Below are 23,824 nucleotides of genomic sequence, written 5' to 3'. Positions count from 1 at the left end.
ATGACTGGCCTATACAGTTGGATAAGTCTAGGCCCAGATTCTCCACCATAGCAACGACACACTCTGCCAAACTGTCCCCACTATGGTTTTCAATAGGCTCAAAAGCTAGAAAACGCTCAACTACATGTCCGTCATTATTAACAAACCTGAAAATAAAAGTAAGTTGGTCCACATGAGCAAGGTCTGGAGTGGAGTCAACTATAACAGAGAAGTATTTTGATTCTTTGATCTCATTAACAATTGCCTGCTTTGTTCTCTGTCCCATCAAATGGATAAATTCTTCACACACTGTCGATGATAAGTAGGACACAGAACCTTTTCCCCTACCTCCAAACCTTTGGAAGTGCTCAGCTAGGAATGGGTCAAATTTGGCTAAGAGTTCTGTGATGCCCAAAAAATTACCATTGTGGGCTGATCCTAATAGCTCATCATCTCCCCTGAAAGCAAGTCCCCTCTCCCCCAAAAACTGGATGACTGCAACAACTCTTTTCAAAACTTCCCGCCAGTATTGTCTTTCTGCATCAATTTGTTTGACAATATCAGAATCAATTGTTGCTGTGCCTCTGGAGCGATTATATAATGCTAGCATGCAAGCCCTATGCTCCACACTCCCCTCTTTACTGTTGTTTATTAAAGGGGAAACATGAAACTAGTCAAATGGCTTGTTGTTTTCACATAAGTGAAATCACACCCTTGGCCAAATTCACTCAATTTAATCGGTGTCAAAGATAGCATTCATCAGACAAATTGCTTGTCTTAAATTTAAATAATTGCAAAATTGCTAAATTAATTTGTGTCTCTGCACTTAAGAGAAATTGAACATAATAATTTAAAAACAATACAAATTCAGAAACATTAAGTAAGGGCCTGAATCGCATATTTGCAACAAAACGTCTGTTATGAAATATGGTAGCTTGCCTGGCAATTTGTAGGTCCCTAGAAAGTCAAGGAGCCATGGTAAACGACTTCTATGGAAGGTAAGGGCCCCATAGCAGGGGCCCTCGTGATCAAGGGCCCTCTAATGGTATGCCCTGCTCTTCTCTAGGGCCCCCTGGTAGGGGCTCTCATAACCAGGGCCCTCTAAAAATATGTCCCCCTCTTTCCTAGGACCCCTAATAGCCAGAAGTCGAAGTCAGAGCAGTGCCACAACGCCTCATCCATTTTCATAAAGGGCCCAAAAGCATGGCTAGGGCCCAAAAGCATGGCTAGGGCCCCCAAAAGCATGGCTAGGGCCCAAAAGCATGGCTAGGGGCCCCAAAAGCATGGCTAGGGCCCCCAAGAGGCCCTGGGGTCAAAGTCCCTAATAGTCAGAGGATCCTTAAAATGGAGGGCCCTCGGAAATAAAAATATATTGTATCATAAATGTTGATAGGCATCGCAAAATGTTTTGGGCCAGGGCCCCCCCCGGGGCCCCCTGACCTCAAGGGCCCCTGGGCGCTGGCCCGGTCAGTAATCCAGCCATGACTGTGGTTGCATTGCATTAAGTGTCAGAAAAATCCTCTCTTGTGTAGATGTGCCTCTTGTGTAGTTTGTTTCTGCGTTAAAACATACGTGCCATGAACCAATCAGATTTAACATCATTAAACAAATTCATAGTTTATTTCCAGAGGTGGAAAGTAACAAATTACATTTACTCGCGTTACTGTAATTGAGTAGTTTTGTTGTGTACTTGTACTTTTTAAAGTAGATTTTACAGCCTGTAATTTTACTTTTACTTAAGTATGTTTTGTATTAAGAATTGTAATTCGCTTCATTTTAAATAACATCAATTAAAAACTCGACATTAAACTGTTTGATCCGGCCCGCTGAGCATTTACACATTTGTGTTCTTTAGAGTCGGGCTGCGAACTGAATCACTGTGTTAACGAGTCAGAAACGACTCACTTCGTTTCATTATGATGTTGTGCATAAACAACTCCATGAATCGGTTCATTTGGTGAAGAGATTCAGATGTATAAAGCAATCAGAGCTTCACATTCTGGGTGGAATTTCAATCTCTTTCTTCATTAATTGTTCTATAAATGACAGTTTAGTGAACGAATCACCAATTTAAGCTTTTTACCGGGAAATCCGAGATAAGAAATCTAGTTTTCATTAGTTAGGTGTATAAAACAGTTGGGTATGGATTTATATATTCTGGAAACATACAAGATGGTCTTATATAAAGTGGATTATATCCCAAATGGAACAACACATGGATATAGATCAGGTAAGCAGATAAGTGGTTATGATTTTCTGTTGCTGTGTGACTGATCTGGGTCGCGGTTTTGCTGTTTATGGTTGGCTTTCATTTTGCAACGATAGCAAAGCAATATGAAATATTGTGATTTTTTTATGTTCATTATTTTTGAGTATTTATTTAAGTAAAACGGACAGCATAAATTTGATTGTGAGATTCTGCTGGTTTGTTTTTGATTTTGATCATGTTCCTATGACGGTGTAAGACCTGTTATATTTTTTATAGGTGCAACCCTAACCGCCTAACACTTTTATTGAGGATAAACAGAAATAATGCGGTTTTGAATTGATGAGAGCAGTTGCAGTCTGTTAGGCAGGCACGTGCACAGACATTTTTGGGGGCAGGTGCTCAAGCCAAAAAAAAAGGGGCACCCTTCGCCAAAATTATTAATAAAAAAAAAAAACAGTAGAATATTTAACTTATATATTTATTTTGTTAACACAATCAATACACATCTAATCAAATAACTCAAATTATCAAATTGCATAAATGAATGAAAAACAGGCAAAAACAAGGCCATATTGTGCACGCTTTTTAATAACCAAACAACTGATACTGATACATCTCCCTCAAATGCTTTACTGGAAGATGGCCTAATCCAGGATAAAAGAGAGCTGCTACCCTGAGCTGCTTGCTGTAGTTCCTTTTCTTTCTGCTTTTGTAACCTTTCTTTTCTTGGCATTATGCTGCAAAATTTGTAAATGAGATAAATCAATGTTGTGCATAATAATCAAGAGTGACTTACTGAATCTCCATAAAGGGGAGAACACAGTATACATCATTTTACTGTTTTCTGATAGAGTTGAAGCATTACACTAATAATATACCATTACTAGTATCAATTTACCTCACCAGACTGTCATGTAGCTCAACTTAAGACCTACCTTTGATTTCAAATCAGAAACCCACTTTGGGTAGTTAATGTTAACAATGGGCCTTTTATTATGCCAATAAAATCAAATAAACAGCTAAATAACATTTTCCTATTTATTCATTATTTTTTATATGCTGTTCTATATCATAGAGCATTATATTTAGCGTTCTACATATATTAGTTTGTAATGTTAATTATTCCTCATTTGTAAACCTCAACTGTTGAAGAATAAATGCTTGCATGAAAATAACTCCTTGACTAAAGGTGACTTTTCCTACACAAGGTGTTTTGGCCAGGATGCTGTAATTATAAAATATTGTATGTTTGTATCTATTTTCAACACTTTACTGTGAGAGCTACTTGACTTGAAATAAAAGCAGTATTCATAAAACAAAGTTTGTAGGGTGTGAGGGACATTAATAAGTGTATATTAAAAATAGTTTGACATTATTATAATAAATTATATTAGAGTTTAATAGATTTATTTGTCTCCAATATAAAAATATTATGGATTTATTGATCTTAACTCTAAATAAAAATAAAGGTATTATCTATAAAACAAGGTTTGTAGGTTGTGTGGAACATTAATATGTGTATATACAAAATAGTTTGGGTTTATTATATTAAATCATATCAGAGTTTAATAGATTATTTTAGTTACAATATACAAGTACTATGGATTTACTGATTTTAACTATAAATTAAAATAAAATTTAAATAAAAGCATTATCTATAAAACAAGGTTTGTAGGTTGTGAGGAATATTAATGTGTATAAGTCAATTAGTTTGACTTTATTATATTAAATTACATCAGCGTTTAATTGATTTATCCCTGATATACACTTGTTATGGATTAAAATAAATTAAAAATAAAAGCAGTAATCACAAAACAAGGTTTGTAGGTTGTGAGGAACATTAATATGTGTTTATAAAAAATAGTTTGACATGATTCCATCAATATATTAAAAGATTTGAATGGATTTATTTCTCTGTAATAAGTGCAGAGTAAATGTTTCCTACGTTTTTCTGTTAGTTTTATGACGCTCCCTAACGCTTTAGCTGAAGTTGGCGCTTGATCAGCGGTTTCATTTTATTTTTTCTTTAAATAAATACATTTAACCTTAAAATTATTATAAAATAGTTTTTGTAGTATGTAGCCTACTTTAATCTGTTTAAGAATTTGTAAAATAAGTAGATGTTAGGTGTTTTTTCAACCATTTATATAGATCGGAAAAGCGAATGTTAAACGAATGTTGAATATTAAACTTGACATTCTCCTGCAAAATGTTTGTGCTCATGCTTTTTTTTCTTCAGGCTTTCACATCAAAATAAGTAAGATTTTAAATGAAACAAAACTAGTGAACTTATCTAATTTGTAAAACAGTAAAACTGTCTTTAAATTCTCTGTCTGTCTGTCTGCTGCAGTTTATCCCCCTCCACCTTCATTAAACATGACAAACGTCAGTAAACAGCAGGACAAGGCTTTGTTTTTCATGACTCATGAGTACAGAACATGTTGGCTATGTGTTATGCATGGATGCTCTTTGTATGAAACACTGTCATTACCTGTCTGTAGTAAGTGTGTAGCAGCGGTTTGGCCTGGCGCTCAGCACTGCATGAGTGCTAACCGGAGGAGGAGGAGGAGGAGGTAGAGGTAGGGGCAGGGAGGGGATCTGATTGGGGCAGAATTCTCACAAGAACTTTTGGGGGGAATTGATGACAGAGAGGGTAATTTTTATTTTTAAATATTGATGAATGTAGAAAAAAATTGGGCTCCAGCAGAAAGGGCACTTTTCTCACCCAGGGCAAAAGGGCAGGTGCTTGAGCACCACTAGGGGTCTATCTGTGCACGTACCTGTCTGTAAACCTCAACTGTTGAAGTATAAATGCTTGCATGAAAATAACTCCTTGACTAAAGGTGACTTTTCTTACACAGCGTTTTGGCCAGGATGCTGTAATTATAAAATATTTTTCTTCAGGCTTTCACATCAATATAAGTAAGATTTTAAATGAAACAAAACTAGTGAACTTGTCTAATTTGTAAAACAGTGTTTAAATTCTCTGTTTGTCTGCTGCAGTTTGTCCCCCTCCCCCTTCATTAAACATGACAAACGTCAGTAAACAGCTGGACAAGGCTTTAAAATCACGTATTTCATGACTCATGAGTAAAAAACATGTAGGCTATGCGTTATGCATGGATGCTCTTTGTATGAAACACTGTCATTACCTGTCTGTCTGATGCTGCGGGTCAAAGGAGAAGTGTGTAGCAGTGGTTTGGCCTGGCGCTCAGCACTGCATGAGTGCTAACCAGAGGAGGAGGAGGGAGGGGCAAGGCGGGAGCTTGTGCGCGCTGCGGATCAGATTGGGGCAGAATTCTCACAAGAACTCAAATAAATGCCCGTCAGATATCAAAACACTTTTGAGGGGAATTGATGACAGAGAGGGTAATTTTTATTTTTAAATAATGATGAATGTAGAAAAAAAAAATTGGGCTCCAGCAGAAAGGCCACTTTTCTCATCCAGGGCAAAAGGGCAGGTGCTTGAGCACCACTAGGGTTCTATCTGTGCACGTGCCTGCCTGCTACACCTAACAAAAACACTTGAGACAGAAGAGCATTTAACTCTCTCTTCCTTTTATTTTTATTTTTTTCTTGCGAAGTTGTTTTGAAACCAAAAATAAATAAATGAATCAATTAACAAAAACTTAAAAATGAAGTGTTTATGTTCATTTATCATCTTAACACATATTACAAACTAATCAAGTTTGTCATTTTTCAGACATTGTTTACGTAAGCAAAAATCTCAAGTAAAAGACCAAAGTAATTGTTTTAAAAAACAACAAACACAACAGCAACAATTAATAATAATGAAAAGTGAATAACTAATATTGATATCAACAACAACAAAATAATAAAAAAAGATTAGAATAACAACAACAATATTAACAATTCAAGTCACAAATCCTGACCCAATCTACAAGATGTAACTTCTTTCTAATACCACTAGGGGATGATGTTTGTACATAATTTTAAACTCCCCTTTAAAAGTCAGTTAAATGTTGAATATTTTAATTTGGTTTTTCAGTTTAGCTTATAATAAATGCAATTAGAGGAAACACAGGGCAGCTTTTATTATTATTATTATTATTATTATTATTATTATTATCATCATTGTTATCTTTATCATTATTATCATATTATTATTATTATTGTCATTATTATCATTATTATCTTTATCATTATTATCATTATTATCATTATTATTATTATTATCATCACTTTCATTATTATTATTATTATTATTAATAATTATTATTATTATTATCATTATTATTATTATTATTATCATTAGCATTATTGTCATTAATTATTATTATCATTATCTTTATTATTATTATCATCATCATCATCATCATCATCATCATCATTATTATTTTGGTTTCGCTGTTCCTGTCACTTTAATAGGATCCACCAATGGATCGAGGATCCGCTCAGATGCTGAGCGAACAGCAGCGAATCGATTGCAGCGTGGCAGGTTCCATCAACCAATCCTCGCGGCGGATCCTGAAGCAGAGGCAGGAGTTAGAAATGTTCTGCTGCTCGTGTTCTCACGCTGGTTAGAATGGAGATTTCTGCGTGTTGTGCAGCTTTGTACAAACTTAGTGGTTAGCTTACCTGGGTTTATGTTTGTGTTTTGTGATTTCTGTTGTAAATAGTGTGACGGTGTAAATAACGCTGTAAATAGTTTGTTGTCATATAACCACTTACTGCTTTTATTTGTTTTGCTTTTGCACTAAATATCACATCAGTTGTTTTGATTACATTTCTTTGCAACTCAGTTGTCATCTTTTGCTCTGTTTTGTTTTCCTCCCACCTCTCCACATATCTTTATTAATGTTACGGCCATTCCCCTAGACTGGGTCGTAACACTAGTAGTTTGGTGTCCTTTTACTTTACACATTTAGGTTAAATAAAAATAAACTAGACATATTATGTTTAACATATTGGCAATAAGAACATATCATTCTAAATACTGTGCTTGGTTTCAGACCCTTAAAACATCAGTTAAAGACCCCACTATTTGGAGAGATGTCTGGAACATGCTCAAGTATCTCAAAATTTGTTGGTGACCTAACTGAGGAAGTGCATGGACGGGACTACTGCAGTACCCACTCCCTGAGTGGAAAGCGCTCTTCCCAAGTAAAAGACTTAATCCGAACAGTCAAACCAGCTGCAGATAGGCTCACAATCAGATCCATAACAGGTAAGTTTAGTGGAATGCTTAAGCAATATGGCACCAGTAAAAGCACAATCCCAGAGGCATGCCATCACAGCCATGGGTATATCCTTTACCAACCCCACTTTTACTCATGCCAATGGTACCTCAGATTTGAAAATCAACCTTCTGATTCATGAGTAGCATGGGTAAATGCACCTCCAAATTTGACCCAATGGTGGCGCTAGAGGTTATAAGGTGCTGACATGAAACTTGATGAAAAATTTTAGAGGAATGCCCCCAAAGACTGTGTGCCAAATGTCACAACTTTTACTGCAGTAGACTCCCATGGCAGAAGAAAAACAAACAAAAAAAATAATAAGAATGCCGGCTCTCCTCCCCCTTCCTTCAAAAATGTTCCCCATGAACCCTAATTTGTAAGGCTGGTCTTGCGGCTTAAGCCTTAATGGGGTTATTGAAATACACTTAAATATATTTTTATATATTTTTTATATTCTCATACTGCATATAATGTGCACCTACAGTATATATTGAGAAGCCCACCAATTCACATAATGTTTAGTTTATGCTTTATGACACATCAGATGTAAGGCATTGCTGATCAAACAAATTAGGGCCCCTTAAGTTAGTAAAGTTTAAAGTGATGGCAAATGTTTAAGGTTTTTTTCCATTTGTGGATAATGGCTTTTACTGTGGTTTGTTGGAGTCCCAGAGCTTAAGTAATGGCTTTGTATTCTATTTCAAACTGGTAGATTTCAATAATTTTGTTTCACATCTGAGTTTAAATCTCTGCTGCCTGCTACCACAAAGGTTTTATTTAAACCAAATAGTTAATAGAACTGGGTTAACTGGTTGATTTAGTAGCTAAGGGTGCGGTTACTTTTCCTCATAGATCCACACACATCATTTAAAAAAAAAATTTGTTTTATTGTCTGATACATACAGTACAAGTGTGCATATGCAGCAATGCATAAATAGAGAAAACTGGAAAATGTGGTAAATATCTTGTGGTTATGTAGGAAGACGTTCTGACCGCGAGACCTCACTAACGTCTGTTATTTCCCAGTAAAGATCCTTGGAGATTCTCTGGCCACTCGAGTAATCCTCCTCATGTTCTCCTCCAAGCAGAATCTCAACATCTCCAGTGGCTTTAAACATCTTCATTACAGGCCAGTGAACAGCATGCTAATGCATCAAGCTAATGCAGGGTTTTGTAAAGCAGTCCTCATGGACCCTTAAACCATTTTGCAGCCCTAATCCCTGTCCAGTGTACCAGATTAATACAGATGGTACCAGACACCTGATGGACTCTCCAATCCCATTACTTCAGCAGTGATGTATAGAAGGGGGAGATGAATGTCCATCAGGACTTCAGAGTGGATTTGAGAGTGTTGATCTTGTACAGGAAGTGATGTTATGAGAGGAGCACAACTTCCTTTTTAGAAAGCTTTTGTTTACCGCTATGAGCAGTAAGAAGCTGAAAAAAGCGTCACCTTGTAGAATCCCAGTGTGAAGAGTAGATGGTGTTTATCTCCACTGCTCTTCATCTTCTTCTTCTCTTAATTCAATGTGTTACAATCAGATGCTGTAGAAGAGATCAGACATGATCAGATGTTTCTGTCACCTATCAGACTTGAACCAGTATAAACATCAGCACACACAGATACCAGCTGGAACAATGATAGAACATTTTACCTGATTCATTGTATACTAAAAAACCCTAATACAGATGAGATACAATAAGAAAGACATACCCTTGCATGTGTATGTAACGTGTGTGTGTGTGTGTGTGTGTGTGTGTGTGTTTAGTTTTGTCTGTGTATAAAGCAACAGTAACTCACTGTAGCTCTTCCAGGTTACATTGTGGATCCTCCTGTAGATGTTTGAGTAGTTTTACTCCTGATTCTCCTGAATAATTTTCGGTCAGATGCAGCTCTCTCAGATGTGATGATGGATTTGATTTCAGAGCTGAAGCCAGAGCAGTAAAACCTTCATCTGTAACACTGCAGCAATTTAACCTGCAGAAAAAAATAATTTAATAAAAATCATACATCATCTTCTCCCACCTCCTCCTCCATCTCCATTCAGATCCACAACCAGACACCAACACTGAGAAATCTTCAACATGTAAAACTATTCTATTATATTAATGATAAAGTGTTTTATCTTGTATGGGGCAAAGTTAGTAAAACAGCAAACTCTAACACACATCAATAACAGCTTCTGTATGAATGATCTTCTGTATCTACAGTGTGAAAGTAAAGATCTTACTCCAGTTTTTCCAGTTTACAGTGTGGATTCTCCAGTCCAGCAGAGAGCAGCTTCACTCCTGAATTCTTCAGTTTATTGTAACTCAGGTTCAGATGTTTCAGACTGGAGGAGTTTAAACTGAGAACTGAGGACAGAACTTCACAACTTTCCTCTGTTAGATCACAATTCCACAACCTGGAGAAAAATAATCAGATCAATCAGAGAAATAAAAGACGTCACCCTGCAGCAGTAGGTGGAATTCAATTAGCAGATCTGATAATATTACCCAGACTGCATTGCAGAAAGAAGTGAAAGCAGTTGAATTGATGATGCTGAATCAGCAAAATGAGTGTAAAATGTGATTTCAGACTTAAAGTGGGTTTTCAAAATTCACATGTGGAATATTCAGTAGATCTTTGTTAGATGGTCAACTGGTCATTTAGAAACAATCATACTACGACATCTACACATTCAAAACCAAAAACCCTCTCAAACACCAACCAGTGGAACCTGGGATTTCAGTTCTAGTTTAATTAAAGGTGCTTCATAATCAGAGAGGGGGAATCAGATTACCAGATGTTTTACAATGATGGATTTATTGTTTACATTCTAAGCTTAGCTTGCTAACAGTGAACTAAACAAACAACTTTAATCACCACCTTCAATTAGATCCTAGTTCAGGATCCAATCTCAGGTAAGCTAGTGAGCTGCAGTAAAGAACCATGCTAGGATGTGATGACGTATGAAGAATCACATACAACAACCGCTAAGGTTGTTGTTATTAAAATGATGCTTCAGAGTGAAACAGATCTTACTCCAAAGTGAAAGTGAAGATCTTACTCCAGTATCTCCAGTTTACAGTGTGGATTCTCCAGTCCAGCAGAGAGCAGCTTCACTCCTGAATCCTTCAGTTTATTGTAATCCAGGTTCAGATGTTTCAGACTGGAGGAGTTTAAACTGAGAACTGAGGACAGAACTTCACAACTTTCCTCTGTTAGATTACACCACACCAACCTGGAGAGAAATAATAGATCAGTATTTTCTCTTTATTCATTACAAACACAAAACAGTTTCGGCTCTGTTTAATGTTTAAAATGCTCACTCTATACTGTAGAGCAGGGGTATTCAACTAAAATTTAAAGAGGTCCAGTTAGAGAAAATTTCTTGAAGCAAAAATCCGGAATGTTTAACTATATATATATATATATATATATATATATATATATATAAATATATATATATATATATATATATATATATATATATATTATACTTGTATATAAGTAGCCTAGTAGTTGTATCAACATCTGCATGTAATCAATAACTGACTGTCTAATCAAATGTTCATTGCTATTTTAATGTCATGTTTTACACTTTGATTACATTCATGACAGGAACGGTAGTTACTCATTACACAAGATTCATCAGTTCACAAGGTTATATCAAACACAATCATGGACAATTTAGTGTCTCCAATTCACCTCACTTGCATGTCTTTGGACTGTGGGAGGAAACCGGAGCCCAGAGTAAACCCACACGGTCCGGGTCCGTATGGGACAGCTTCTGGGTCCGGACCGCGGTCCGCCTGTTAGTGACCTCTGCTGTAGAGTATAATATGGAGAAACACTTTACATTGTTTTATTTGTCAAACATTTGTTCAATTAATAATAATTAAATGTTCTACTGTTCACTGTATTTCAAGCAAACAAATCTATGTAATAATGTATAATTATTATTTTTAAAATGTCTGTTTCCACTAACTGTGGATCTGTGATTGTGCATGCATTATAACAAAAAAGTTTTATTCCTGACTAGAAACGAAAGTAAAAGAAACAATCTTGCTAGGATGTGATGATGTATGACGACTCCTAAACATTGTCTGTGACATTCATTTTCTGGTTTAAATGATGCTTTTAATTAGAACAGATCTTCTGTATCTACAGTGTGAAAGTAAAGATCTTACTCCAGTATCTCCAGTTTACAGTGTGGATTCTCCAGTCCAGCAGAGAGCAGCTTCACTCCTGAATCCTTCAGTTTATTGTTACTCAGGTTCAGATGTTTCAGACTGGAGGAGTTTAAACTGAGAGCTGAGGACAGAACTTCACAACTTTCCTCTGTTAAATTACACTTCCACAACCTGGAGAGAAATAATCAGATCAATCAGAGAAATGAAAGACGTCACCCTGCAGCAGTAAGTGGAATCCAAGTAGCAGATCTGATAATATTGTAGCGTTTCTATGGCGTCGAAGACGAAATGGGATGGGAAGTGCTTCTTCTGTGAATATGTGGTCAAACACCCATTGACACACATAGACATTCATACCACATTCACACAACCACACAGCTCATAGCTGCACAGCCTACAGCTGATGATGCATGTCTCGCGTAGCCAGCCCATTTCCAGCGCTGAACAACACGGTCACGGTAGATCTTGACACCACAGCCCCAAGTCCTTCTGGGTAAAGCTCTGACCCCTTCTTGTCCACAGCAGCGGGTCGCTACAATATTACCCAGACTGCAGTGCAGATAAAAGTGAAAGCAGTTGAACTAATGATGCTGAATCAGTAATCATTTTAACCTTTTCTCTAAAAGTGTGAGTGTGTGTGTGTGTGTCACCCTGAGATGGTTTATTTGTTTACACTGATTGTTTCCCAGGATGAAGTGATTAGTGTAAATGAATAAATGTGTATAAAACTTTGTGAAAGTGAAGATCTTACTCCAGTATCTCCAGTTTACAGTGTGGATTCTCCAGTCCAGCAGAGAGCAGCTTCACTCCTGAATCCTTCAGGTTATTGTTACTCAGGATCAGATGTTTTAGACTGGAGGAGTTTAAACTGAGAACTGAGGACAGAACTTCACAACTTTCCTCTGTTAGATTACAATCATCCAGCCTGGACAGAAATATGATTTACAAAGGGGCGGAGCTTCACATTTCTACACATTACAAAATAGTGAAAGCGCTAACTATAGCCGTGTAGTGACTGAGAATTTATACAATGTTACAAACCGATTATAAATTAATTGTGTGTGTGTGTGTGTGTGTGTGTGTGTGTGTTCCTACGTCCTTGCAAGTGTTTTCGAGTAGCACTGGATCCACCATGGTCCTGACCAGTATGAAATGGTTCAATCATTTGATCTAAATTAAATTTACATTCCATAATTACTCACTATTTTACTCTGTAAAGGTTTCACTCTCACTGCTGTATTTCTGCACAGCACAACTGGGAAATAATTATTATCAGGAAGCTCTACGTAGAAACTGCTGTCACTAACATTCAGGGTTAGAGGTACAAATACAGTGGTGCTTGAAAGTTTGTGAACCCTTTAGAGTTTTCTATATTTCTGCAAAATTTTTACCTAAAACATCACCAGATTTTCACACAAGTCCTAAAAGTAGATAAAGAGAACCCAGTTAAACAAATGAGACAAAAATATTGTACTTGGTCATTTATTTATTGAGGAAAATTATCCAATATTACATATTTGTGAGTGGCAAAAGTATGTGAACCACTAGGATTCGCAGTTAATTTGAAGGTGAAATTAGAGTCAGGTGTTTTCAATCAATGGGATGACAATCAGGTGTGAGTGGGCACCCTGTTTTATTTAAAGAACAGGGATCTAGCAAAATCTGCTCCTCACAACACATGTTTGTGGTAGTGTATCATGGCACAAACAAAGGAGATTTCTGAGGACCTCAGAAAAAGAGTTGTTGATGCTCATCAGGCTGGAAAGGTTACAAAACTATCTCTAAAGAGTTTGGACTCCACCAATCCACAGTCAGACAGATTGTGTACAAATGGAGGAAATTCAAAACCATTGTTACCCTCCCCAGGAGTGGTCGACCAACAAAGATCACTCCAAGAGCAAGGCGTGTAATAGTCGGCGAGGTCACAAAGGACCCCGGGGTAACTTCTAAGCAACTGAAGGCCTCTCTCACATTGGCTAATGTTAAGGTTCATGAGTCCACCATCAGGAGAACACTGAACAACAATGGTGTGCATGGCAGGGTTGCAAGGAGAAAGCCACTGCTCTCCAAAAAGCACATTGCTGCTCGTCTGCAGTTTGCTACAGATCACGTGGACAAGCCAGAAGGCTATTGGAAGAATGTTTTGTGGACGGATGAGAGCAAAATAGAACTTTTTGGTTTAAATGAAAAGCGTTATGTTTGGAGAAAGGAAAACACTGCATTCCAGCATAAGAACCTTATCCCATCTGTGAAACATGGTGGTGGTAGTATCATGGTTTGGGCCTGTTTTGCTGCATCTGGGCCAGGACGGCTTGCCATCATTGATGGAACAATGAATTCTGAATTATATCAGAAAATTCTTAAGGAAAATGTCAGGACATCTGTCCATGAACTGAATCTCAAGAGAAGGTGGGTCATGCAGCAAAACAACGACCCTAAGCACACAAGTCGTTCTACAAAGAATGGTTAAAGAAGAATAAAGTTAATGTTTTGGAATGGCCAAGTCAAAGTCCTGACCTTAATCCAATCAAAATGTTGTTGAAAGACCTGAAGCGAGCAGTTAATGTGAGGAAACCCACCAACATCCCAGAGTTAAGGCTGTTCTGTATGGAGGAATGGGCTAAAATTCCTCCAAGCCGGTGTGCAGGACTGATCAACAGTTACCGGAAACGTTTAGTTGCAGTTATTGCTGCAAAGGGGGGTCACACCAGATACTGAAAGCAAAGGTTCACATACTTTTGCCACTCACAAATATGTAATATTGGATCATTTTCCTCAATAAATAAATAACCAAGTACAATATTTTTTGTCTCATTTGTTTAACTGGGTTCTCTTTATCTACTTTTAGGACTTGTGTGAAAATCTGATGATGTTTTAGGTCATATTTATGCAGAAATATAGAAAACTAAAGGGTTCACAAACTTTCAAGCACCACTGTACTTCTGCTCCTGCTTTCAGGTGAAATTCTACATTCTGTATAAAACTAGTGCACAAGTCTAAACGTAATTTACATGTCATGTTTATGTAAACTGAGCTCTGTTTACTCCACGTCTCATTGATGATACTGTCGAACAGCAATACGATCTGATTATTACACAGTATCACCTGAGCGCCTCCTTCATGCTAACATGAGTGTCTTTATTTAAAAAGATTGTCTATTATTAATGCATTTCTTTCTTTGTTACTTGTTATTAATTTGTCTCTATTACATTTAGTCCTGATGTTTTTGGAGCTCTGTGGTTGATGATTTTTTCCACCATTTCACATTTAATATTATTAAATTAGATGTAAGTTTCAGACACATTTTGAGATCAAACTGCAACACTTTAGTTCTTCACCTTTTCAGCTTCATAAATCTAATCATTAGTGTTTTAGTGAAAAACCCGTAAATCAAACATTTAATAATAAATGACTCACTCAGCTTTTCTAGAAGCTTTCACCACTAGCAGCATCTTCAGAAGACCTTCATGTGATGGATAATATTTCCTCAAATCAAACTCATCCAGCTCCTGATCTGAGTTCAGCAACACAAATACCAGAGCCGACCACTGTGCAGGAGAGAGCTCATCGGGATCAATAAAACCTCTTCTGTTCAGGTATTGTTGTACTTCCTGCACTAGAGAATCATTGTTCAGTTCATTCAGACAGTGGAACAGATTGATGGATTTCTCTGGAGAGGGGTTCTCACTGATCTTTTCCTTGATGTACCTGACTGTTTCCTCTTTGTTGTAAGAGCTACTTCCTGTTTGTGGCAGTAGGCCTCGTAAGAGAGTCTGATTGGACTCCAGTGAGAGACCCAGGAGGAAGCGGAGGAAAAGATCCAGGTGTCCATTCTTACTTTGTAAGGCCTTGTCCACTGCACTCTTCATAAAGTCAGACATAGAGTTTATACAGATGTTAAAAATTCTAGTGTGTTTCTTCACCAGCACATTTCTGTTTTTGTTGATGAAGGTAAGAAATACATATAAAGCAGCCAGAAACTCCTGAACACTCAGGTGCACAAAGCTGAAGACCTGACCCAGGTGCAGCCCAGCCTCTTTTTTGAAGATCTGGGTGCAGACTTTTGAGTACACTGATGTGTTTTTGACATCAATGCCACACTCTGTCAGGTCTTCCTCATAGAAGATCAGGTTTCCTTTCTCCAGCTGTTGGAAGGCCAGTTTTCCCAGTGCCAGTATCGTCTCTCTGGTCTGGTGTGGATCAGGGTCAGATTTCTCATGGTACTTTTGTTCCTTGTGTTTTATCTGAAAGATCAGGAAGTAAGTGAACATTTGAGTCAGAGTTTTGGGGATCTCTTTCCCCTCAGCTCCATCCAGAATTCTCTCTAGAACAGAGGATGAGATCCAGCAGAAAACTGGAATGTGACACATGATGTAGAGGCTTCTTGATGACTTTATGTGAGTGATGATTTTACTAGCCAGGTTCTCATCACTGATCCTTTTCCTGAAGTACTCCTCCGTCTGAGGGTCACTGAACCCTCGTACCTCTGTTACCTGGTCTACACACTCAGGAGGGATCTGATTGGCTGCAGCTGGTCGAGAGGTGATCCAGAGGTGAGCAGAAGGAAGTAGGTTTCCCTTGATGAGGTTTGTCAGCAGCACATCCACTGAGGCTGATTCTGTTACATCACACAAAATCTTATTCTTCTGAAAATCTAGAGGAAGTCGACACTCATCCAGACCATCAAAGATGAACAAAACTTTATAAGCAGCACAGTCTAATGATGGAAGACTTCTGATTTCTGGGAAAAACTGCTGAAGAAGTTCCATCAGACTGAGATTTTCCTGCTTCATCAAGTTCAGCTCTCTAAAAGGAAGTGGAAGTATGAAGACGACGTCATGATTTGCTTTTCCTTCAGCCCAGTCCATAATGAACTTCTGCACTGAGACTGTTTTTCCAATCCCAGCGATTCCTTTAGTCAGCACAGTTCTGATGGACGTGTCTTTGATGAGGTTATTGCATTTGATGGGAATCTCCTGTGCTGCTGGTCTCCTGGATGCCGCTTCAATCTGTCTCACCTCATGTTCATTATTGACGTCTCCACTCCAACCCTCTGTGATGTAGAGCTCTGTGTAGATCTCACTCAGGAGAACTGATGATCCATCCTGTGAGATTCCCTCATTAATTCTTTTATATTTCTCTATCATCTTGGTTTTGAGGTTCTTCTGATAAACGGAGACCAGCTCTAATAAGCAGAAGTGAATGAAGATAAATATTTAAATATGTGAAACAATATAAAATCAAATATTCTTTACTAATTGAATCTTAAGTCTGATCATCTCTTTTAGTTTGCTGCTCATATTGTTTTCATTAGTATTAGAAAGATGAACTGAATATGGACCTGCAGTACGACACATTCCAGTATTATACACTTATACTACCGTTTAAAGGTTTGTAAATTATGATAATTTCTCTGTTTTTAAAGAAATTGCTGTAGTTTTTAATTAAAACAACTTTATATTGTTGTTCTTTTCAAATGAAAGTGATGGAATAAAACCAGCAGCTCTTACTTGTCTGCAGTGTGTTGGCTAAATCTGTCTGATTCATCTTCTTCAGGACATGTAGTGTGATCTTCAGTGCCTCCTCTAGGAAACTACATTGATCCTCCTCATCCTTCACCGCAGAGCATTCTGGGTAATCTGGACTCAGTATCTTCTTATATTTGTTCAGCTCATTTTTCAACAGAGTGATGATTTTCTGCTCCAGCTCCTGACAGAAATTGGATATAAAAATGTTAAACCTATATTGGTACAGTCAGCTCCAAAATGATTGGCACCATGGATAGAAATAGGTGAAAAGATCCAGATTCTACAGGCTGTGAGTTACTCTCTTGTGGATTCTCTTCTTCTGCTTACCTTACAGCTTTTAATTTGTTTCAAGTCAGAGAACTGTATATTTATACCACAGTCAAACAAAAGAATTTTAACATAAAGTAAAAAAAAAAAATAAAAAAAAATTGAAATTAGAATGTCTGTGGATTTTTAAGAGTGCTAACCTAAAGTAAAATACTTCAACAAATCGACCTGCAACACTCTCTTTCACCAGTGTGGAGGTGTGCAGGACAACTAGTAGTAGTTGTTTTAGAACTACATGTTTTAATGTTCCCACGGCGTGTACAGTTCATGAGCTTTTTATCCAATTTCATCTGAAATAAAGTTAGACTGAGTTTGAGCTCATTTAGCCTGTAATGCGTATCCGTGCACACAGAGGCCTGATGAGACAAATCCGTGCTCCAAAGATATAAACACTATAAACACAATGTTGTTGTGGTAAAGCAGCGCAAATTACAACAGTGACATATGTTTAAAGTGGCACAAACATAGCCCAATAAAAATCGTGTGATTAAAAATTTTATTTTATTTAAACAACATGTCTAAATTGTGCCCAATTGTGTTGTTGTCCTTCCCTGGTGTCATGTGTCAAGGTTCCAGGTGTAAATGGGGAGCAGGGCTGTTAAATTTGGTGTTTTGGGTACAATTCTCTCATACTGGCCACTTGATATTCAACATGGCACCTCATGGCAAAGAGAAATAGAATTGTTGCTCTCCACAAAGATGGCATAGGCTATAAGAAGATTGCTAACACCATGAAACTAAGCTACAGCACAGTGGCCAAGGTCATACAACGGTTTTCCAGGACAGGTTCCACTTGGATCAGGCCTCGCCAGGGTCGATCAAAGAAGTCCACGTGTTCAGCGTCATATCCAGAGGTTGGCTTAAAAAATAGGCATATGAGTGCTGCTAGCATTGCTGCAGAGGTTGACAAAGTGGGAGGTCAGCCTGTCAGTGCTCAGACCATACGCCGCACACTGCAGCAACTCGGTCTGCATGGCCGTCATCCCAGAAGAAAGCTGCATGAGTGCTGCTGGCACTGGGGAGCTGCGGTTAATTGAGGGGAAACATGAATTCCAACATGTACTGTGACATTCTGAAGCAGAGCATGATCCTCTCCCTTCGGAAACTGGGCCGCATGGCAGTTTTCCAACACGATAACGACCCCAAACACAACCTCCAAGCTGACAACTGCCTTGCTGAAGGAAGCTGAAGATAAAGGTGATGGACTAAACCCAATTGAGCACCTGTGGGGCATCCTCAAGTGGAAGGTGGAGAAGCACAAGGTGTCTAACATCCACCAGCTCTGTGATGTCATCATGGAGGAGTGGAAGAGGATTCCAGTAGCAACCTGTGCAGCTCTGGTGAATTCCATGCCCAAGAGGGTTAAGGCAGTGATAGATAATAGTGGTGGTCACACAAAATATTGACATTTGGGCACAATTTGGACATGTTCACTGTGGGGTGTACTCACTTGTGTTGCCAGCTATTTAGACATTAATGGCTGTGTGTTGAGTTATTTTCAGAAGACAGTAAATCTATACTGCTGTACACTGACTACTCTAAGTTATATCCAAGTTGCATTTCTATAGTTTTGTCCCATGAAAAGATATTATATATCTGCAATGCACGCAATGGGTAAATGTTACAGCCAGCTTTCAGCGTAGTGATGAAGCGTCTCCCTACACAGTTTGAAGTTCACTTCATTTGAACATTTTCGTTACCTTTGGATTGAAATCTCACTTAAAATGGTGGAATACCCTACATAGTGCATCTCACAGGAACAACTGAGGTGAAAGTAACGCTCCTACAGAATTGAGGCTAATGGTTGAAAGAGCGCTTTCTGAACCAATCAGACCTTCTGATTTTAATTTTTAGTAAAAAAATGCTGTTATTTGCATTATTCAGTTTGCGTCACACAGATGATGTGTCAGTGAAACGCTTGATTGGCTTTCTAACGAGTTCCTGTTTTACTTCACAACCGGGAAAAGTTTGGAGGTTTTTAATTATAAGCACACATTTACAAAATAACGGATTTTATTCCTAATGGGACACACGGTTATAAGTTTAATAGCATCTGGAAGAACTTAAGCTAAGGTATGCAGTGTTTTTTTGCTGTGTTTTGGATTTTGGCCGCTGTGCCGTGATTTATCGTGCGCTTTTGTTTTGCAATGAAAACAAAACTTATCAGTTGAAGCTTTTAACTGGTACCTTCTTGTAACGGAAATTACATTCGTTTGCACAATGACTAAAAAAGTAAAGGCACTAAGTAAAATGGCAAAATACAGTTGCTAATCTGTTGGTGTTTTTTATGTAAACATACAGACTTGTGACTTGTGAACATATCTCTGAAAATATCTCTGCTCGATAGTAATATCCAGTTGCATTACAAATTCAAACATTAAATTAAACAGTGAATCGATTTTAGGAGTCGATTAACTAGTTAGGTTTAGAAAGAAAAGCATTGATAGATTGTGTTGGTGGATCAAGTAACTGTGATCTATCATACTAGATCACAGTTCCAACAAAGCTCTCTCATCTGCGTACATGTTTAGTAGACCGATCTCGTTTGTCACTTTAAACAACTTGTGGTGTTTTCTAACTCACACTGTAGAGCTACTGTATAATCATTCCGCCTTGGGTCATTAGATTCTTTCTTTTTAGTTTATTGGTTTTAATTCAGTGCAACTAATATTTGTTTCCTTTGGCTTTCTTTTGCCTCTGATTTTTTTCTAATTTTTGGCTCTTGGTGTCACACTTTGAGCCTCTGTGTGCTCTGGTGCTCCTGTGTGCCACGCCTCTCTCCCCTCAGTCTCTTGCCACACCCCCGTTCCTGATTGGTTCCCTGTGACTAATTAGCTCCAGCTGCCCTCTATTTAAGAGGTGAGCTGGAGCACAGACTTTGGGAACTATTTTTGTGTGACTCTGGTTGTTTGGCAGGTTGCTGTGCTCCATGCTCCATGCTCCATGCTCCATGCTCCATGCTCCATGCTCCATGCTCCATGCTCCATGCCATCTGGTCTGTTTAGTTTATTCTGTTCCTTTAGCCATGTTAGCCTTAGTTAGCCCTAGTTAGCCCTCTTAGCCTTGTTCTGCCTTTAGTTAGCCTGTTTTGCCTTTGTTAGACTTGTTTAGCTGTGTTTAGTCTGATTTAGCCTTGTTTGTACTGTTTGTCCTGTCTCTTGTTTTTAATACATTTTGGTTTTGTTTTCGCATCTCTGCGTGTGTGTCCGCCCGTCTGTCTCGTCCTAGCCCCACGTTACACTTGGGTATAGAATCGGCATGGTAATGAAGCTGTGTACCATCTTTCCATATTATGAAATATATACTTTAAATAAGCTTTTTTTTTTTTTTTAATACATTTTTAGGATAACAAATACATTTCTTTCACATTCATTTTACATAAGATCTAGCTGATTAACCACAAATAAATTTGATGATAAATGATAAATGATTTTGGCACAGACTGTAGATGGCTGATGAGTACAATAGATAAACTGTTGATTAAGCATCACATTACTGCTGCTAGTATGAATGTGGAAGTTCCTGCAATATCAAGATGAATACATTTTTGTAGATGTGCCTTATCACACACCAGTTCAACACAAAGACTCCGATACACACCTTAAATATGGAATCCAACTTGTTTCTACTGCTTCTTTGTGATTTCTTTAATTTCTCTTGGTTTCTGTAAACCAAAGCATTGAGTTTAATGTAAATACAACATTTTCACATCTGCACAGTAAACGGCAATAAATGTCCTGCAGCGGTTTAACATCATCATATTGCTGTCCAAGTGTCAGCTTTCAGAAACAAGTTAAAGTTAATGAATTTAATCAGGTGGGACTGGGAGCGAAGTACCTAACAGAGTATAAAATACAATGCTGACCTAGAGGAGTTGTGATTATCAAACTTATATTGCATATAATATTGAAATCATGTGGAAATTGTAATGGCAAGAGCTTTATTAAAACAGTAAAACCTGATCAAGTAACCCCTACATTTGGGATAAGGAATATGAGTTTTTTAGAGTCACATTTCCTAAAATAATTCTCACCTCAGATCAGTAGAATGGTCTCTGTCACTGAAATTTGGTGTTTCTTCCATTGACCGATCACTCTTCATGGACACACAGCTGGGTTCAGGTGAGTCTGATCCCTCACCTTGAATCAGACTGAAATACAACAAAAGATACATTTCTGTTCTGCAGGTCTTCTGTTATACAACAATTTTACTTTCACCTTTCTAATAATAATCTGATGACATCACTGTGAAAATTAGATACAAAGTACAAGGTGAGTCTAATAAACCAAACATAACCTTTGAAATGTCTTTTGTATTTATTGTAGGCATTTTTGTATTTACTGTACTGTTGTTTATCTGCACTGTGTATATTGTATTGTCTTGCACTTTTTGTTCTATGTAACTCTTAAAATCGACAGAGCCACGTGCAATATATATATACTATATATATATATATATATATATATATATATATATATATATATATATATATATTATTATTATTATTATTATTATATATTATAAATATGAAATGTATTTAATATGAAGCCAAAAAATATTTATAAGAATTTGTGCCCAGTTAGTCAATCTTCATTTCATATGAATGTCAAAAGTGTTTAATGTTTGGGGTCAAAGCTGTGTGTAGATCACTGGAGTTCCTCCACACCTAATTCATCAAACCAAACCATGTCTTTCACTTTGTACATAGACAAAATGATCTGTCATTTCTTAGAATTCTTAATGTTTTCACTGATTATATTTTAGAAATGTAAACAAAAATAAAATTTTGAGTTTAATGCCTGCATTAAAGTTGGGACAAGGGCGCTGTTGACTGATTCTCCTTTTCACGATGCACCAATCATTTTCAATAATAGATCTGGAATGCAGACAGACCAGTCAGGCATATACACCTTGGCTGACATAATCATGGACTTACCAGATGTACCAGATGTTTCCTTAATGGCATAATGTGTCTCTCTAAAATTCCACGCCTCATTGTCGGTGCTACCTTTACACATATGAATTCACCCATGCCATGGGCACTGATGTATACCGTATTGTGACAGACGTTGGCTTTTGCACCTTTCACTGATACCAGCCTGGATGGTCCTTTTTGTTGTTGGTACTGAGAACTCAAGTCCATTTAAAAAAAAAAAACAAGCCTAAATGTGAACTCATCTGACTACAGCACATTTTACTGTCTTTCTGCTTATCTGAGTTGAGCTTAGGTCAAGAAAACTCACAGATATTTTGGCACAGAACTGATGTATGAAGCACTCCCAAACCCATGTGAGTATATCTATTAAAGTATGCAGAACTGTCTTAGGGGTCCATGTGGTTTCCAGCCTTGCCTATTATTTTACATTTGCCTAAAATATATGCAGTTCCACGGGACCATGGAACACATTAACAGATTTTCCATTAAAACCCAATGCCTTTTAAACTCAACGCCAAGGTAACACTGTATTATTTTTTTTTATTATTGTTGAAAAAGCTTCGCAGTAAATTCAGTTCAGATCAGTAATAGAATTTAGTGAGAATTTTAATATATAAATTCACTCACCTCCGGACTTTTCTCAGTCTGTTAGAAAGATTCCTTTTAGAGCTCATGTTTCTTCTTGCAGATTGAAGCTTTGAAGCTGCTCACACATGTAGAGAAACACTGCAGCACAACAGAATTCTTCCTTATTAAGTGTAGATTCATAAGATTCACACACATCTCCTTTTCTCCTTGAACTGGTTTATCCAGCAGAGGAGGAGAAGGGGAGGGGCTACAGTACAGGTACACACCTGTACACACCTGTACTCTCTCTGTCACACACACACTAACAGACAGATACTATACACACTATACTACTACCCACGCACTAATTTCTTTTAATAAAAACACTGATTGAATAAATGACAGATATAAAATATTATTAGACATAAATATACATTCATTCATTTTCATATTTTTTTGCCACCACTTTATCCTGGTCATGGTCACAGTGGGTTCAGCTTCTCTGAGCGCAACACAGAAACAAAAAGCCAGGAAACACCCTGAACAATCCACCAAGCTATTACAGGGCAGACACAAACACACACTCACACTTAGGAGTTAGCCAGAATGTATGTCTTTGGACTTGTGGGAGGACACCAGAGCATATGAAGAAAACCCACATGAACACAGGGAGAAATCGAACCCAGGTCCTTCTTGCTGTGAGACAACAGACTTACCCACTGCACCACCGCACTGCCTTACAAATATACACGAATATAGAAAGTATTTTCCTGTTGCAGTATCTGGCTTCATCTGTAATTACTCTGACTGCAGTCTAATGAGAGGATGGTTCAGACTGCATTACACTATACAGCCAAAAGTATTTGGGCATGTTATAATTATATTATGTTAGGTATGTTAT

General features: G+C 37.6%; 1 protein-coding gene across 1 annotated transcript; it reads right to left on the bottom strand.

The window, feature by feature from the left end:
• Positions 1 to 8,255: 8,255 nt before the first annotated feature.
• On the bottom strand, positions 8,256 to 23,030 carry LOC134329597 (NACHT, LRR and PYD domains-containing protein 9-like). The gene is made up of 9 exons (XM_063010876.1): positions 22,984 to 23,030; positions 21,454 to 21,570; positions 21,021 to 21,084; positions 17,076 to 17,274; positions 14,983 to 16,750; positions 11,563 to 11,736; positions 9,621 to 9,794; positions 9,191 to 9,367; positions 8,256 to 8,934 (listed from the first exon to the last, which is right to left on the bottom strand). The coding sequence occupies exons 1-9, from the start codon at positions 23,028 to 23,030 to the stop codon at positions 8,928 to 8,930; spliced, it is 2,727 nt and encodes a 908-aa protein (XP_062866946.1). The 3' UTR covers positions 8,256 to 8,927.
• Positions 23,031 to 23,824: the final 794 nt, after the last annotated feature.

Source organism: Trichomycterus rosablanca, chromosome 15 (genome assembly GCF_030014385.1).
Source record: "Trichomycterus rosablanca isolate fTriRos1 chromosome 15, fTriRos1.hap1, whole genome shotgun sequence".
Classification (NCBI taxonomy): domain Eukaryota; kingdom Metazoa; phylum Chordata; class Actinopteri; order Siluriformes; family Trichomycteridae; genus Trichomycterus; species Trichomycterus rosablanca.
Note: the sequence above shows the minus strand (reverse complement) of the source record. Positions and strands in the feature narration are given on the sequence as shown.

Bases quoted from the DNA above. Each gene is read 5' to 3' on its own strand.
- LOC134329597 (XM_063010876.1), bottom strand. From the start codon at position 23,030: ATGAGCTCTAAAAGGAATCTTTCTAACAGACTGAGAAAAGTCCGGAG. The intron at 17,275-21,020 runs GTGTGTATCGGA...AATTTCTGTCAG, and splicing joins AGTTGGATTCCATATTTAAG to GAGCTGGAGCAGAAAATCAT. The intron at 16,751-17,075 runs GTAAGAGCTGCT...TCTGCTTATTAG, and splicing joins AGCCAACACACTGCAGACAA to AGCTGGTCTCCGTTTATCAG.